At 40.6% G+C, this 14,384-nt stretch overlaps 1 protein-coding gene across 1 annotated transcript; it reads right to left on the reverse strand.

Moving 5' to 3' along the window:
- Nucleotides 1–2,580: 2,580 nt before the first annotated feature.
- On the reverse strand, nt 2,581–13,798 carry LOC125379169 (riboflavin kinase-like). The gene is made up of 4 exons (XM_048395299.1): nt 13,599–13,798; nt 8,905–9,056; nt 7,315–7,417; nt 2,581–4,511 (listed from the first exon to the last, which is right to left on the reverse strand). Exons 1-4 carry the CDS (start codon nt 13,684–13,686, stop codon nt 4,405–4,407), a joined length of 450 nt encoding a protein of 149 aa, XP_048251256.1. The 5' UTR covers nt 13,687–13,798; the 3' UTR covers nt 2,581–4,404.
- Nucleotides 13,799–14,384: the final 586 nt, after the last annotated feature.

Here is a 14,384-nt window from a genome sequence, read left to right on the forward strand (position 1 = left end):
CATACATGTTGGTTAATATATGATGAATAACTCACATTCAGAAGATATTAGATTTGTTTGACGCACAAATGAGCTGTTATGTTGTATAAACTAATGCTCATGAATGCATCACATGTGACGTCATAGATCCATGACTCGAGATGCACCATTTGCCTCACACAGGATTAGCGTGTAAAGTTTGGAAATCACTTGCAGCATATCGTGATAAGACAAAAAGACACGCTGTGGTAACACTTGACAGATTGTCCGTGTTGTCATTCAATGGTACACATTGGAAACATCTCTTCTTGACATACACACTTCTCTATATGTTTCTATGGTTCGCGTTTCTTTTGTCGTTGAGTATACAATAGGTTTAAATCCTTGGTAAGTTGGCTTGCTATAATTCGTGGTCAGGTAATGGACTCTGGTCCCTTCACTAAAAAATAAAAATAAAACATCCCTGTGCCATAGGGTGTTTTGTACCTCAGAATGAGATGAAAGCACTTTTCAACATCTTCAGCTGATGAAGCAGAACCACAAACATTCCTACTGAGAATGATTCAAACACTTCCCCAGCAACCCCCCTCCCTTACCCCCCTCCAGTTATAACTTTAAAAAAGAACTGAGTTGTCACAACAGGCTGTGACAGCATGTAATTTTCAGCCTCTTAGATTAACGTCCTCAGGTTGAAAGAATTCTAAAATACACACCACTTGTTTGTGATTTACACATTAAAGTGACTGTATGTCGACGGTTTTGTGCGTCTTTAAATAATTCATGAAATAATTTCTCAGTGTCACATCTCAAACACAAACACTAGAGCTCCACACAGTGAAGACGACAACGTAAGGGCTGCGCAGAGTAAACTGGCTTCAGTCTTGTATTTTAATAGATGAAAATTAAAGAGAAAGCTTGTGTGTGTTTCTTATGGATGAGTTGCAAAATACTAATTGGCAGCTTGATGAGACGAGAATCCAGTGTTTATTAAAGCCTAGATTACTATATAAATATGCCTCAGTCATATGAAGCCAATCACTCTCCTACCCAGGGTCCTTTCCGTCACATTGTCACATCTTGCACAGTCCGTTCATGTGTTTTCATCTGTACCCTTTGGATGAGTCTACACATTTAGTTAAACATACTTTAAAAATGTTACACTTTCATTAAGAAAATATCCTAAAATGTGAAAAACTATTTCCATTTGTGTGCTTATCCTCCTGTCCTCGAAGCCTTGGGGGGGGAGCTAGCGAAACGGTCACGCTTTTAACAGTATTCCAGTTATATCACGGCGTGTCAGCTTAATGTGGGAGGAAAGCCCGAAGTGATGCAGGTCTCAGACGTTTACCACTTCGGTGAAACCCACGAGCACAGGTATGGTGCTGACAAACCTAGAAACATAATTGGGGCGAACCGGGATTCGAACCCACAATCATAGGTTTCTGGCGTGCCCAAGGGACGCAACTCTGCACAGCGAATCGCGGCGCCTTAGACGACTGGGCCACCCGTGCCCCCTCACTTTCATGAGTAAAGCTATATTGTATAATAAGTATATATGTCACTGTCGCAGTTCTAGTAGTATATCTATATAATTACAATTACAAAACAATTGTAAAGCACCCGAAAGGCTTGGTTTGGCTCGTCTGCACAGAATGAGTACATTTGTTTTCAAACAAGAGAAAAGTCTGGTGAGTGAGTGAGTGAGTTGGGTTTAACGCCGCTTTTAACATTATTACAGTTATATCACGGTGTGTCAGCTTAATGTGGGAGGAAAGCCCGAAGTGATGCAGGTCTCAGATGTTTACCACTTTGGTGAAACCCACGAGCCGGGTATGGTGCTGACAAACCTAGAAACATAATTGGGGCGAACCGGGATTCGAACCCACTCTGGTCAGTGATAAGCCTACACCAGTGTGGTCAATGAAGCAGAAACGGAATAGGGCGAGCAGAGTTGAGTAAGCTCAGGGGTTACCGGCTACTGTTTAAAAACTACCCAGTAAACTTCAGAACGGTCAACGTCCTGTCCCTTTAAATTTAAGTAGCCTAAAAATCAAGAAAATGACACGGTGCATGATTATCAATTTTGGCTAGTCAGCATGCATACTGTATTTGACGTAATAAGCGCCCAGGACTCTCTCAAAATTAGAAATAGGGGGCTCTTATTAAAATACTATTTTGGCGAAAAAAACAGAATTGAAAAATAAATTTTGTGCTTTATACTGACAGCCTAAAATGTTTATATAAGACAGATGTATTTTTCCAGAATTTAATTGCCCATAATTAAGGGTGCATAAATAAGTCTTCAATCGGAAGGGGTGCTAATTGGGATTGTTCACTAGCCAATATATTTGCAAATATCGCCGAGGGTGCTTATAAGAGCGGGGCCTTTATTACGTCGAATACGGTACCTGTATTTCCTTACAGATCTTTACTTATTGATGGAATGAAGGCTCCACATGCATAAACTCTAATGTGTGACTATTGCACTAAAGTGCCGCACACTTTGAGACAAATATGACAAGATGCAAGTTTGAGGTCACAAATTTTCAAGCAGAATTATTTTTAAAGGTCTGCTTTTTGGTTGGTGTGGGACGAAACACCGATGCATCGATGCAAATTTATTCTCGTGAAAGTATTCATTACAGTCGTACACTGAGTAAACCTAAATGTTTGCTTCAATAACTGTTATCCCGGACACAAATTAGAAGTGAAAATGTAAATATTTTTATCCACTGTGCCACACGTGACACTGCCAACTGTAAATCGTTGGTGTGCCAGGTATCTGGCACATCTGTCCTTGAAAAATATGTCATACGCGCCACAGATGAGAGCACACGCAAGTATCATGATACGTATCGGATCGAGCAAGGTACAATAATACCAGATCCCACATGATACATTACTTCATACACAATCAGAGGCTCAACAATCTCTGTCAATTCTAATTTACAGAGATTCTAGTACGTCAGATTGTATACATTCTGAGGCTCAATGTTGACAGATCACCTATCTACCTGACACTCACTGACAAGTGGAAGATTGAGCCCAACACTTGCAAAGCCTCGGCTCAATCTGTTATACCTGCCGAGTCTTATCAAAATCTGTTACACTGCAGAGTCTCGGCTCAATCTGTTATACCTGCCGAGTCTTTTCAAAATCTGTGACACTGCAGAGTCTCGGCCCACATCTGTTATACCTGCCGAGTCTTTTCAAAATCTGTTACACTGCAGAGTCTCGGCTCAATCTGTTATACCTGCCGAGTCTTATCAAAATATGTTACACTGCAGAGTCTCGGCTCAATCTGTTATACCTGCCGAGTCTTTTCAAAATCTGTGACACTGCAGAGTCTCGGCCCACATCTGTTATACCTGCCGAGTCTTTTCAAAATCTGTTACACTGCAGAGTCTCGGCTAAATCTGTTACACCTGCATAGTCTCAGCTCAATCTGTTACACCTGCACAGTCCTGGCTAAATCAATTACATCTGCTAAATCGGCAAAATCAGTTACACCTGCAAAGTCTCAGCTATATTCCTAACGCCTGCAAAGTCAACACACAGAGTTTTGGCTGAATCAGTTCCATCTGCAAAGTCTTGTCTAATTCACAAAGATGAAACTTGCTTGGAGCTAGAGGGAAATAAATTATTCAAACTGTTAGTAACTGTCAATTTGGACACAGGTCACCAGTTATCACAAGATGAGATCAAATTATTATTTGACAAGAAAAGTCGAATGTTACACACATCACACATTACTGATCTTCGCCTCATTGATGCTGTTGAAAGCAGTTCCGGCACATATTGGTATAACACTCAAGTGAAATATTGATTCATGTTTTGAACTAAATATACACCATAATATTTCTGAACTAAAAACATAGTAAAACATAATATCAATGTTGCCAAATTTCCAAATTTGACACTCTGAGTAAATAATTGCTCTGATGCGATACCTATCTGACTGAAAATCTGGCAAACCCTTAACGGGAGAAAATGTTTCGAATCAGCCAATCACTGCATCTGAATTCTCGATACAAGCAAGCAAAGCTATCAGGGGTGCATGTCTGAATTTTGTCTCTCAAAAACAAATAAAAAGGGACAGTTCCAAATGGAACATAATAAAAGCAGAACCATTAATATTGTTGTGGAAACTTTGTACACCCCTCTATTGTTTCTGAAAAGTGCCGTGACATCTTCACCCAAAAGTGTTAACAACCGAAGGCATATTAGTGGGTTTTTTATTTGAGATCAAACTTTCCGAATCATGATAGTTAACCTGACATGACCTCCTACAGAGGGTTGACCCAACACGTCCTCCTTTGGAGGGTTTGTTAAATTTTCACGCAGAGATATATATGTATGGTCGTCAAAGTTCTGATTTTAATGAGGTTGGACGATTGTGTGTATGAAATCTAAAGGAAGCCAACATCAAGAGGTTGCAAAGAAGTTGTTGACTTTAAAGTGCTGTGCTTCTGGTTCATCCAGCTTCTTGTCTGTTTCTGATATATCGTTTCTTATGGCCGTAATTAATTCATCTGAAACAGCAAGAAAAAGATGCATTAGGATTATGTGATGACTATTCATATGAATATCAGAGATCTCAAAGTGAGTTTCCTTCACCCTGGAACTCTACCCACGATGCAGCTGAAGTGGGATGGGAGTCCCGGAACCAGGCTTAATAAACAGTGAGTGAGTGAGTGAGTGAGTGAGTGAGTGAGTGAGTGAGTGAGTGAGTGAGTGAGTGAGTGAGTGAGTGAGTGAGTGAGTGAGTGAGTGAGTGAGTGAGTGAGTGAGTGAGTGAGCGAGTGAGGTTTTATGCCGCTTTTAGCAATATTCCAGCAATATCACGGCAGGGGACACCAGAAATAGGCTTCATACATTGTACCCATGTCGGGATTCGAACCCAGGTCTTCGGTGTGACGAGCGAACGTTTTAACCACAAGGCTACTCGACTGCCCCTTGAGCCACATGAAATCCTATTTGCGCCACACACTCATCTATGTACTGTGAAGAGTTACCTTCCTTAGCTGTGTCAGGATGTGCCTAGAATTTGATCCTTCGTTTCTCAGCACACTGTGATTGTGGGTTACACTTAAGTTATTAATGTGCACATGCTACCCGACCACCCCTTAACCTTAAACAAGGCACAAAATCATTATTTAGGGTGCTCAATACAATGAGTAGAAACTGTCCATAGTAATATAAGTCCTTGCCAAACTGCCTAATAAATGTAATTCAGGTATCATAAGGACTAGAACACATATGCCATTTTAAGGGGTTTGCTATATGTTATCATTATAAGGACTAGTGGGCTAAAAATGTAAGTTTCTATCAAGGCATGTTGTCTTTTTGTTTGTTTGTTTGTTTGTTGTTTAACGCCTCACTCAGCAATATTCCAGCAATATATGACGGAGGTCTGTAAATAATCGAGTCTGGACCAGACAATCCAGTGATCAAGGTATGTGTAAGTATTGTTCATTTTTATGGTGTGAATACTATGGGATTTATCTGAACCTGCTGAGAGGCAAATATTCGACCCCAGGTCAGCAGAAAATGTCTAAAAATTCCCCAAAATGAATCATAAATTTTTCAATTCATGTTGTAATTAATAACTAATTTTATGGCTATGGACAGGTGGTGACCTGTATTTCATTGATAGCATGAACCAATAAAGAGTAAGAGGTTTTAATGCTTAGCTTTATAATATTGCACTGAATGCAATTTCATAATAAAATGTAAAGAAACCTCTGAATTTAAGAAAATAAGAGCTTCAAAAATGTGTTTTTTCCAAATTGCATGCCCAGCTCACTTACTTTTGATTCTTAGATTAACCCTTGAGTGAGTGAGTGAGTGTCAACAGCTGGTGCCATACAATGACACAGAATACCATGCCAGTGAGATAGGACATACTATTAAAACCAGCTGCATGATGATACAATGATAATTGGACAGTAGCCTCAAGCCTGGATGATCACAAGCTGTTTCTGCAACTAGTGATGTGGGTTATCATATGATAATATGTTTTGCAAAATCAACAATATTTATCTGGACATACAGTCTGGAACTTAAACAGGTAGTCAAAACCTTGGAGTGAGTGAGTGAGTATGGTTTTACGCCGCTTTTAGCAATATTCCAGCAATATCACGGCGGGGGACACCAGAAATGGGCTTCACACATTGTACCCATGTCGGGAATCGAATCCGAGTCTTCGGCGTGATGAGCGAATGCTTTAACCACTAGGCTACCTGACCGCCCCTCAAAACCTTGGATGTGTCAAACCTATTTATTTTCATTGGTCCAGTCGTTTCTTAGATGGCACAACTTCCTAGGCAAGAGAGTTAACTGACTATAAAAATCCAGTTTCCACCTTTGCTTAACTGGGCTGATAGTATGGAGTTATATTATGGCTGGACTAACGAGTCTATGCATAGTCCAATCAAAATCGCGCAATGAAATCGAAATCCGGTTCATAAACTGTCATGCAGATTTCGGTCAATTGTAGGATTTGCAAAGCATGTGCACCGCCAACTCGTTGTCAACAGATATTTTCAAAATCTTTTCATGCTTTAAATCAAGGTGCTCACGTGATTTGATGCAGTTCACGATGTAAGATCCATTTTATCACAATATAGATCTTGATTATCAATCAGATCGTCTTGACTCGGCGCCGTAATTTTGTTTGAATCAAATGATCATAATACGAGAATTGGAATCTGATGGTCCATAGGAGAGGCTGAGAAGGGACATAACTCGTAATAGCCACTGGTGGCGCTACGATCGAGTCCAGAAATTCCAGCCTAGTTTGGCAGGGGTAGAAACGTGACTTTTTAAGTCAGTTAACTCTCTTGCCTCGGGAAGATGATGATGGCAAGGGCCCGACACAAGCTCACTTGACTTGGGGATGGACAGAGGCATGGTCTCAGCACTTGGGTGTAACCCACAATCACAGTGTGCTGAGAAACGAAGGATCAAATTATAGGCACATCCTGACACAGCTCAGGAAGGTAACTCTTCACAGTACATAGATGAGTGTGTGGCGCCAATAGGCTTTCATGTGGCTCAAGGGGCAATCGGGTAGCCTTGTAGTTAAAGCATTCGCTCGTCACACCCAAGACCCGGGTTCGATTCCCAACATGGGTACAATGTGTGAAGCCCATTTCCGGTGTCCCCCGCATTGAAATTGCTGGAATATTGCTAAAAGCGGCTTAAAACCAAACTCTCACTAATGTGGATCAAGTTGACTTTTAAACTGTACTGCTAAAAAGATGTGTGTAGCGAGTAGTGGACATCAAAGTAAAGTAATAGAATTCGTTTATCCAAAAGGGAGACAACTCTCACCTAGAGATGCAAATGTCGACATGGGCCGGATGTAACCCACCATTACAATCTTCAGTCGTGATCCATAAAAATCTTCCGGGAACTGGTGCATTATGTGTGTTTCCTGAAAATACACCAAACATCCAGCAATACATGATCAAATCACACAAAAGCAGAGATCATCAAGTCTATTTTTAATTCACTATGGACAAACCCCCCTGTTGTGTGACTTGTGTCTCTCCCTGTCTTGAACCTGTAGAAGCCATAGCATCAATGAACAAGGAGTTGGCTTACAGTCTTCAACGTCCCTATTCCTACAGTGGGATAGTTCAGTGCAGGTGCTTGTCATCCATCTTGAGTTTCCACCCACCCATACCCACCCTGATAGTAATAGTTCCCAACAGCCACTGATGTCTTGTCACAGAACAACCACACACTCTGTTTTACCAGACACAAAATATTGGTTTTGGTTTGGTTTGGTTTGTTGTTTAACGCAGCACTCAGCAATATTCCAGCTATATGACAGCTGTCTGTAAATAATCAAGTCTGGACCAGACAATCCAGTGATTAATATCATGAGCATCGATCCACGCAATTGGGATCGATGACATGCATCAACCAAGTCAAGGAGACTGACCACCCGATCCCGTTAGTCACCTTTTACGAAAAGCATAGTCACCTTTTACGGCAAGCATGGGTCGCTGAAGACCTATTCTACCCCGGAATTTTCACGGGTCCACAAAATATTGTGTCCTGTATGCATAACAATAAAGAATGGATGCAACAATAGTCACTGACTGTTCCAATGGAGGCAAAAGAGCATTGACTATTGATGTATATTTGATTTACCTGATTTAACTGGAACATATTTACCTGATTTATCTGGAACATATTTATTTGATTTAATTGGAACATATTCATTTGCCTTAATTGGAACAGATTTATTTGATTTAATTGGAACATATTTATCTGATTTAAATGGGACATATTTATTTGATTTATCTTTAATTGGAACATATTTATTTTATTTGATTGGAACATATTTGATTTACCTGATTTAATTGAAACATAGTAGTTATGCTGTATATATGCTTATAACGAACTACGGTTATAACGAACTAAAATTAGTAGTCCCTTTGAGTTCGTTATAACCGTACTTTACTGTATATTTGATTTATCTGATTCATTTGGAACATATTTGATTTATCTGACTTAATTGGAACATATATATTTAATTTATCTGATATTTCTGTTCTGATACGAAATACTATCAATGTGGAGACAGTCCATGTGAGATTTTCTTTACTCAGTCTTTAAGTTTTGATTCAAATGAAGAGAAGCATATCGGTATACTGTCTCCGGCATCACACACAGATTTTGTATTTCATTTGCTGTTGGTACAGGGGACACCCTGGCACACTAAAAATCATTACCAGGACCCACTTGCACAAAGCGATCTTAGCGCTAAGATGATCGTAACTCCCATACTTTAACATAGGCTTACAATAGTCTTAGTGCTAAGATCGCTTTGTGCAAGTGGGCCCTGGAGTCCCTAGGACCCACAAGTATTCAGAGCTGGGTAAAACTGTGCACACAACGCCGCCCACGTACCATGGTCTTCTTGGTGTTCTTGTAGTAGGGGTTCCAGCCCACACTCATGCACATCTTGTGTACGTCTCCACCGTCCACGTTGGCCCAGCCGTAGTAAACTCCAGTCGGCAGATCTGCCGGTAGCTTCTCCACAATATCCTCGGGGAAGTTGGCTGAAACGTACACACATATCATTATTTTTTTATTACTATGATGGTGATGATGATGATGATGTTGTTGTTGGTTTTTTACAAGACTTGACTTTTACCATGTTCACCTTGTCAGAGTTCATTGAACTATGATTCGTCACACATTGTTTTTGTTTGATTGTTTGTTTGTTGTTTAACGCTGCATTCACCAGTATTCCAGTTAATTCATCCCAGCATGAAAATAATAGTCTGGACCATACAATCCAGTGATTGATGTTATGGTATGGTATGATCACAAAGTCTGACCATAGGATTCATTTCGTCAACTTTTATGGCAAGCATATATTACTGGGGGCCTCTACTCTAACCCAGAATCCCCAGTGTGTAATTTGCAGTAAAATCTCACAGATGAAATGCGCGGAAAAAGGAAGCAGTTTTGAATACATGTACAGGGTTTAAATCCTTGGAATTTCAGCGAAAAGACACAGTCAAAAAACATATTTGGGATACCACACTTTCGGTTAGGGATACCACACTTTCGGGCAAGTTCTATGTCGGAAAAAAATCTTAATTCCTTCAGTTTGGGGATGCCCTTGGGTCCTGCACATTTTCCATCTGACAAAATCAACTAAACTGATTTATCAATGTTATATTTAGTAACTGAACTACACCGATCCTATTTTCATTCATAAGCTGTCAGGAGTTATCTTTAATAAAAAAGTCTTTCCACAATGTAGGATTTTATCATAGCCGTCATAAGACCATCTGGTGCAGTGTTATATATATATATATAATTGACAGATTTGCTGGGTAAAAACCCTACAAATGATTATCCACACTTAGGAAATAAACTTCATTCGATAAACTTTCTGAAGAAAAGGACAAGAACTTTTCAGAATTAAGGGTGAGGGGTATGTCTCAAAACATAAGGAATTAAGTTTTTTATCCGAAATCAAACTTTTGAACTGGTCCCTTAGAAATCACTTTCAAAAACTATATTGGGACGATGTTTATATTACCTAGCCATTGACGTTCTTTAACAAAAGTAATGTGGACAAACAAGTTAACATGACGCACCACATGATTTGTGAGGGGTGAGGCTACTTATACATAACTGCAAAAAGAATTGCAAGGTTGGCTATTAAAATGCCATGGAATCACTTGCAATTTGTTCATATTGTTGCACGCCCAAACACCTTTATCAGTGCCTGAGGCACCTTTGCTACATTCAGCATTACTATGGTGGCCTAAAAATATCTGCATGTGAACTGGACAGTCCAGTGGATCAACGCTATGCTATCAACCAAGTCACCTAATCTGACCACCCAATCCTTTTGTTCACCTCCTTCTGGGAACGAACCCAGAGTCTACATAGCGTCTTTACAAGAATTTACTTTCATCATGCTAACCTCTTCATAGTTCGTTGTTTTTGTTTGTTTGTTGTTTAACGCCACACTTAGCAATAGTCCAGCTATATATGGACCAGACAATCCAGTGATTGACATCATGAGCATCGATCCACGCAATTTGGATAGTTAGTCGCTTCTTACGACAAGCATAAGCCTTTTATGGCAAGCATGGGTTGCTGAACACATTGTAGAAACACTTGACCAACATTGGAATGGTCACCGTGTTATGTAACCATCAGGGGCGGTCGGGTAGCCTTGTGGTTAAAGTGTTCGCTCATCACGCCGAAGACCTGGGTTCGATTCCCGACATGGGTACAATGTGTGAAGCCCATTTCTGGTGTCCCCCGCTGAGATATTGCTGGAATATTGCTAAAAGCGGCGTTAAACCATACTCACTCACTCACTCATGTAAACATCATGATGCTACACATGTACTGTATTTCCTCTATTAGACGCTTGGTCTCCAATTGACCCTCTGTCCAAAAAAGAGATGCTGTGTCTCAAAAAACGATTTTATACTGTGACAGGGGTAGAAACTATCAGTTTCAGCCCACTAGTCCTGATAATGATAACATATAGCAAACCCCTTAAAAATGGCAAATTTCTACTAGTCCTAGTCCTATGAATTGAATTGTATGAATGAAGAATTTGGGATGGTAAGGTAGTGAGTTGCTACTGTGCCAGCAATAAATAGATGCCTGGCCTCAAAATAGATTCTGGTTCAATGGCTTGCACGAAAATTAATTGATTATACAGTTTGTTTTTTTGTTGTTTAATGCCGCTCTCAGCAATATTCCAGCTACATGACGGCGGTCTGGAAATAATCCAGTCTGGAACAGACAATAGAGTGGATGACATCATGAGCATCCATCCACGTAATTGGGATCAATGACATGCATCAACCACGTCAGCAATCCCGTTAGTCGCCTCCTACGACAAGCATAGTCGCCTTTTACGGCAAGCATGGGTTGCTAAAGGCCTATTCTACCCCGGAACTAATAGACCAAATACAGTTTGTTGAAAGATTTGGTAATTAACTCCTGTGTACCTGATTGACTATAAAGAGCAAGTGAACTTTACTTAACATGGCAGTCAACAATATTCCACCAATACAACAGAAAGATAGGCACCATTGATCATATCCATCTAATCCACAATTCATTCTGAAATAGGGGTTTATGTTCTATAACTAGATTTGGGGAAAATAAAAACATTGACCAGATTTGAAATTACAAGGGTACTGGTTGTCCTTGAGGTTTGAACTATTTGAATCTAGCGACCCCCTAAATCTGCACAGTCATGACAAGAACCCCTCTACACAACCACCTTGAACTCCGCAAGGGCTTGACAGAGCAGTTGATAGTAGATAAGGGTCTTGATGGGGGATGTTACAAGTCGGTAATCTGTCAAACAGGGTTAGAAACTAACAGTTTTTGTTCACTAGTCCTTATAATGATAACATATAGAAAAACACTTAAAATGGGCCAATTTCTACTAGTCCTTAGGATACCTTTACTATCGGGCAGTTTGGCAAGGACTACAGGACTAGTGCCAATTTCTAACGCTGTCAAATTTGGGCCCCTTAATCAGTACCATAGTCTGTAATTTCAGATCAGTTCAAACACACTTGAATAGAGGACAAGCTGTCACATTGAAACTAAAATTTGAAATAATCTCTATGCGAATGTGGATCGTCAGGCTGTCTGTAGGGAAACCTGGGAACAGCTGGTCATACTTCGTATCATTACTGCAATTGATGTCTTGCAAATATCAAACACGGTCTGGGTTGTCTTGTGTCATTAGATCTGGTTATGTAGGACTTTAAAAGATTTTAGCATGATTACAATAAATGTAGCCCAATAAAGAGTAAAGTTCAGCCGTTTTTATGGATATTTTACGCCAATCTTTTCACTATCTTACATTTACTGCAGTGTTTTTTCACTTGTTTTAAGGAAAACAGTACACCCCCCCTCAGGACCCTCATAGATTAAGCAAGGGGCCCCTATGATGAGATACAATGTGAAATATCAGTTTGACTTTCACAAGGATGTGATCAGACTGGTCAGGCTTCTAAAATTTCAGACCAAGGGTATTCAAATACCAAAATTTCTACGTATTTCTATAGTATAGTCAAGACATGACCCGACCTACATCACGTCTTGAGTGTAGGGCCCTATTGCAGCTCTCGAGTACCCAGCAGACACATCAAAACAGATATAATGTAGTGTCAGGATGAGTCTTAAGGGAAAAGGCCAGCCTTCTAGGTGTTTCAAACTCAGTTTAATCAAAAGCCACTCAAAAGTCACCTCGTTGTCATTTATATTGCCAATAGCGTGTACACAAGATACAAATGACACTGAAGGGGTCGCTGTCGGCTACAGATATATACCGGGGCGGTCGGGTAGCCTAGTGGTTAAAGCGTTCGCTCGTCACGCCGAAGACCCGGGTTCGATTCCCGACATGGGTACAATGTGTGAAGCTCATTTCTGGTGTCCCCCGCCGTGATGTTGCTGGAATATTGCTAAAAGCGGCGTAAAACCATACTCACTCACTCACTACAGATATATACCCCAGGTGGAATGCACTCATTAACATGAATAAGGGTATATTTCCGGCTGGGGTCATTTCTGTATACAGACACGTTTCTGTAGTACCTGTGTAGGGGCGGTCGGGTAGCCTAGTGGTTAAAGCGTTCGCTCGTCACGCCGAAGACCTGGGTTCGATTCCCGACATGGGTACAATGTGTGAAGCCCATTTCTGGTGTCCCCCGCCGTGATATTGCTGGAATATTGCTAAAAGCGGCGTAAAATTAAACTCACTCACTCACTCTCTGTAGTACCTGTGCCGACAACGACCTCTTCGGCACAAATTACTGTTTACATAATATTTTGACCTCGCATATCCCCTTATTATCTGGCTAACCTATACATATACCACAATGTACATTTCAGATATATGTCAGTGATTATCAAAGGCATAACAGACAAACTTGTATTTACCGGATCACGGCTGTCACTACATATATCTGAGTCAATCACCATGACAAACTAATTAACTATCTAGAAATTTCTCACGGCAGACAGGATTCGTTCGTCATTGAGGGCCTAGTTATTTAATTTCTAAGTATACTCCTTTCGCTGCGATCATATCACGTTACCTGTTGGAATACCAAGCTCCTTGCTGCCACGACCAAACCCTTTCACCACTTCACCATCAGCGTAGTGAGGAAGAAATTTTTCAGCCATCCTGTCACAACCACAGATTCCACTCGTTTGCAGACGACGCTAGGGGGCGCAGGAACAAGGGAGAGCACTTTGTTTTTGTGTCCGGGTCAATTGACAACTCCGAACACTGTGAGTTGCTTATATTGCATAACAACACGGTTTCTTTATGCGCGATGCGGAGCTTTGTATGTACCCGGAACAACGTTCTCCTGTTCTAAGTATTGAATGGACTGAGACGGATCCAGGACGTGGGAACGGATGGAGTGTTTACCACTGATCGAGTTGTGAATAACATTCGGGATTGTCGAAAAGTCGGGCATGGCAAAGATGGGCCAACGTTATTATTGAATAATTACTCCATAATCGACGACCATACCTACATGTTATTAACGGAACATACACACATGACATTATGAACAACCACAAACCACAAACGACCAACTTAAAGGGGCACTGATCTAACGCAATTCCCCGGGACTGGTTGTTGCCTTTGTTATTGTTTTTTCCCAGTGAGTACCCGGATGTATAGCAGAAATCTAGACTAGTTCGCGACCTCTGCTGCGCAATTCGTAAGCGCATCAGTCACTTTTATGGGTAGTAATAAGGGCGTCTGGTCACATTGATCAACGAAATGAAATACAGTTTTCGAGATAATAAGGAAATATAGGTATCTTTGTGGGTAGCAACGGTAATGGTGACAAAGTTTTGATAAGTCACTT

Source organism: Haliotis rufescens, unplaced genomic scaffold (assembly GCF_023055435.1).
Source record: "Haliotis rufescens isolate VD_foot unplaced genomic scaffold, xgHalRufe1.0.p SCAF_14, whole genome shotgun sequence".
Taxonomy (NCBI): domain Eukaryota; kingdom Metazoa; phylum Mollusca; class Gastropoda; order Lepetellida; family Haliotidae; genus Haliotis; species Haliotis rufescens.

Bases quoted from the DNA above. Each gene is read 5' to 3' on its own strand.
- LOC125379169 (XM_048395299.1), bottom strand. From the start codon at position 13,686: ATGGCTGAAAAATTTCTTCCTCACTACGCTGATGGTGAAGTGGTGAAA. The intron at 7,418-8,904 runs GTACGTGGGCGG...GTGTATTTTCAG, and splicing joins AGAACACCAAGAAGACCATG to GAAACACACATAATGCACCA. The intron at 4,512-7,314 runs GTGAGAGTTGTC...TTGCTGTTTCAG, and splicing joins GTCGACATTTGCATCTCTAG to ATGAATTAATTACGGCCATA.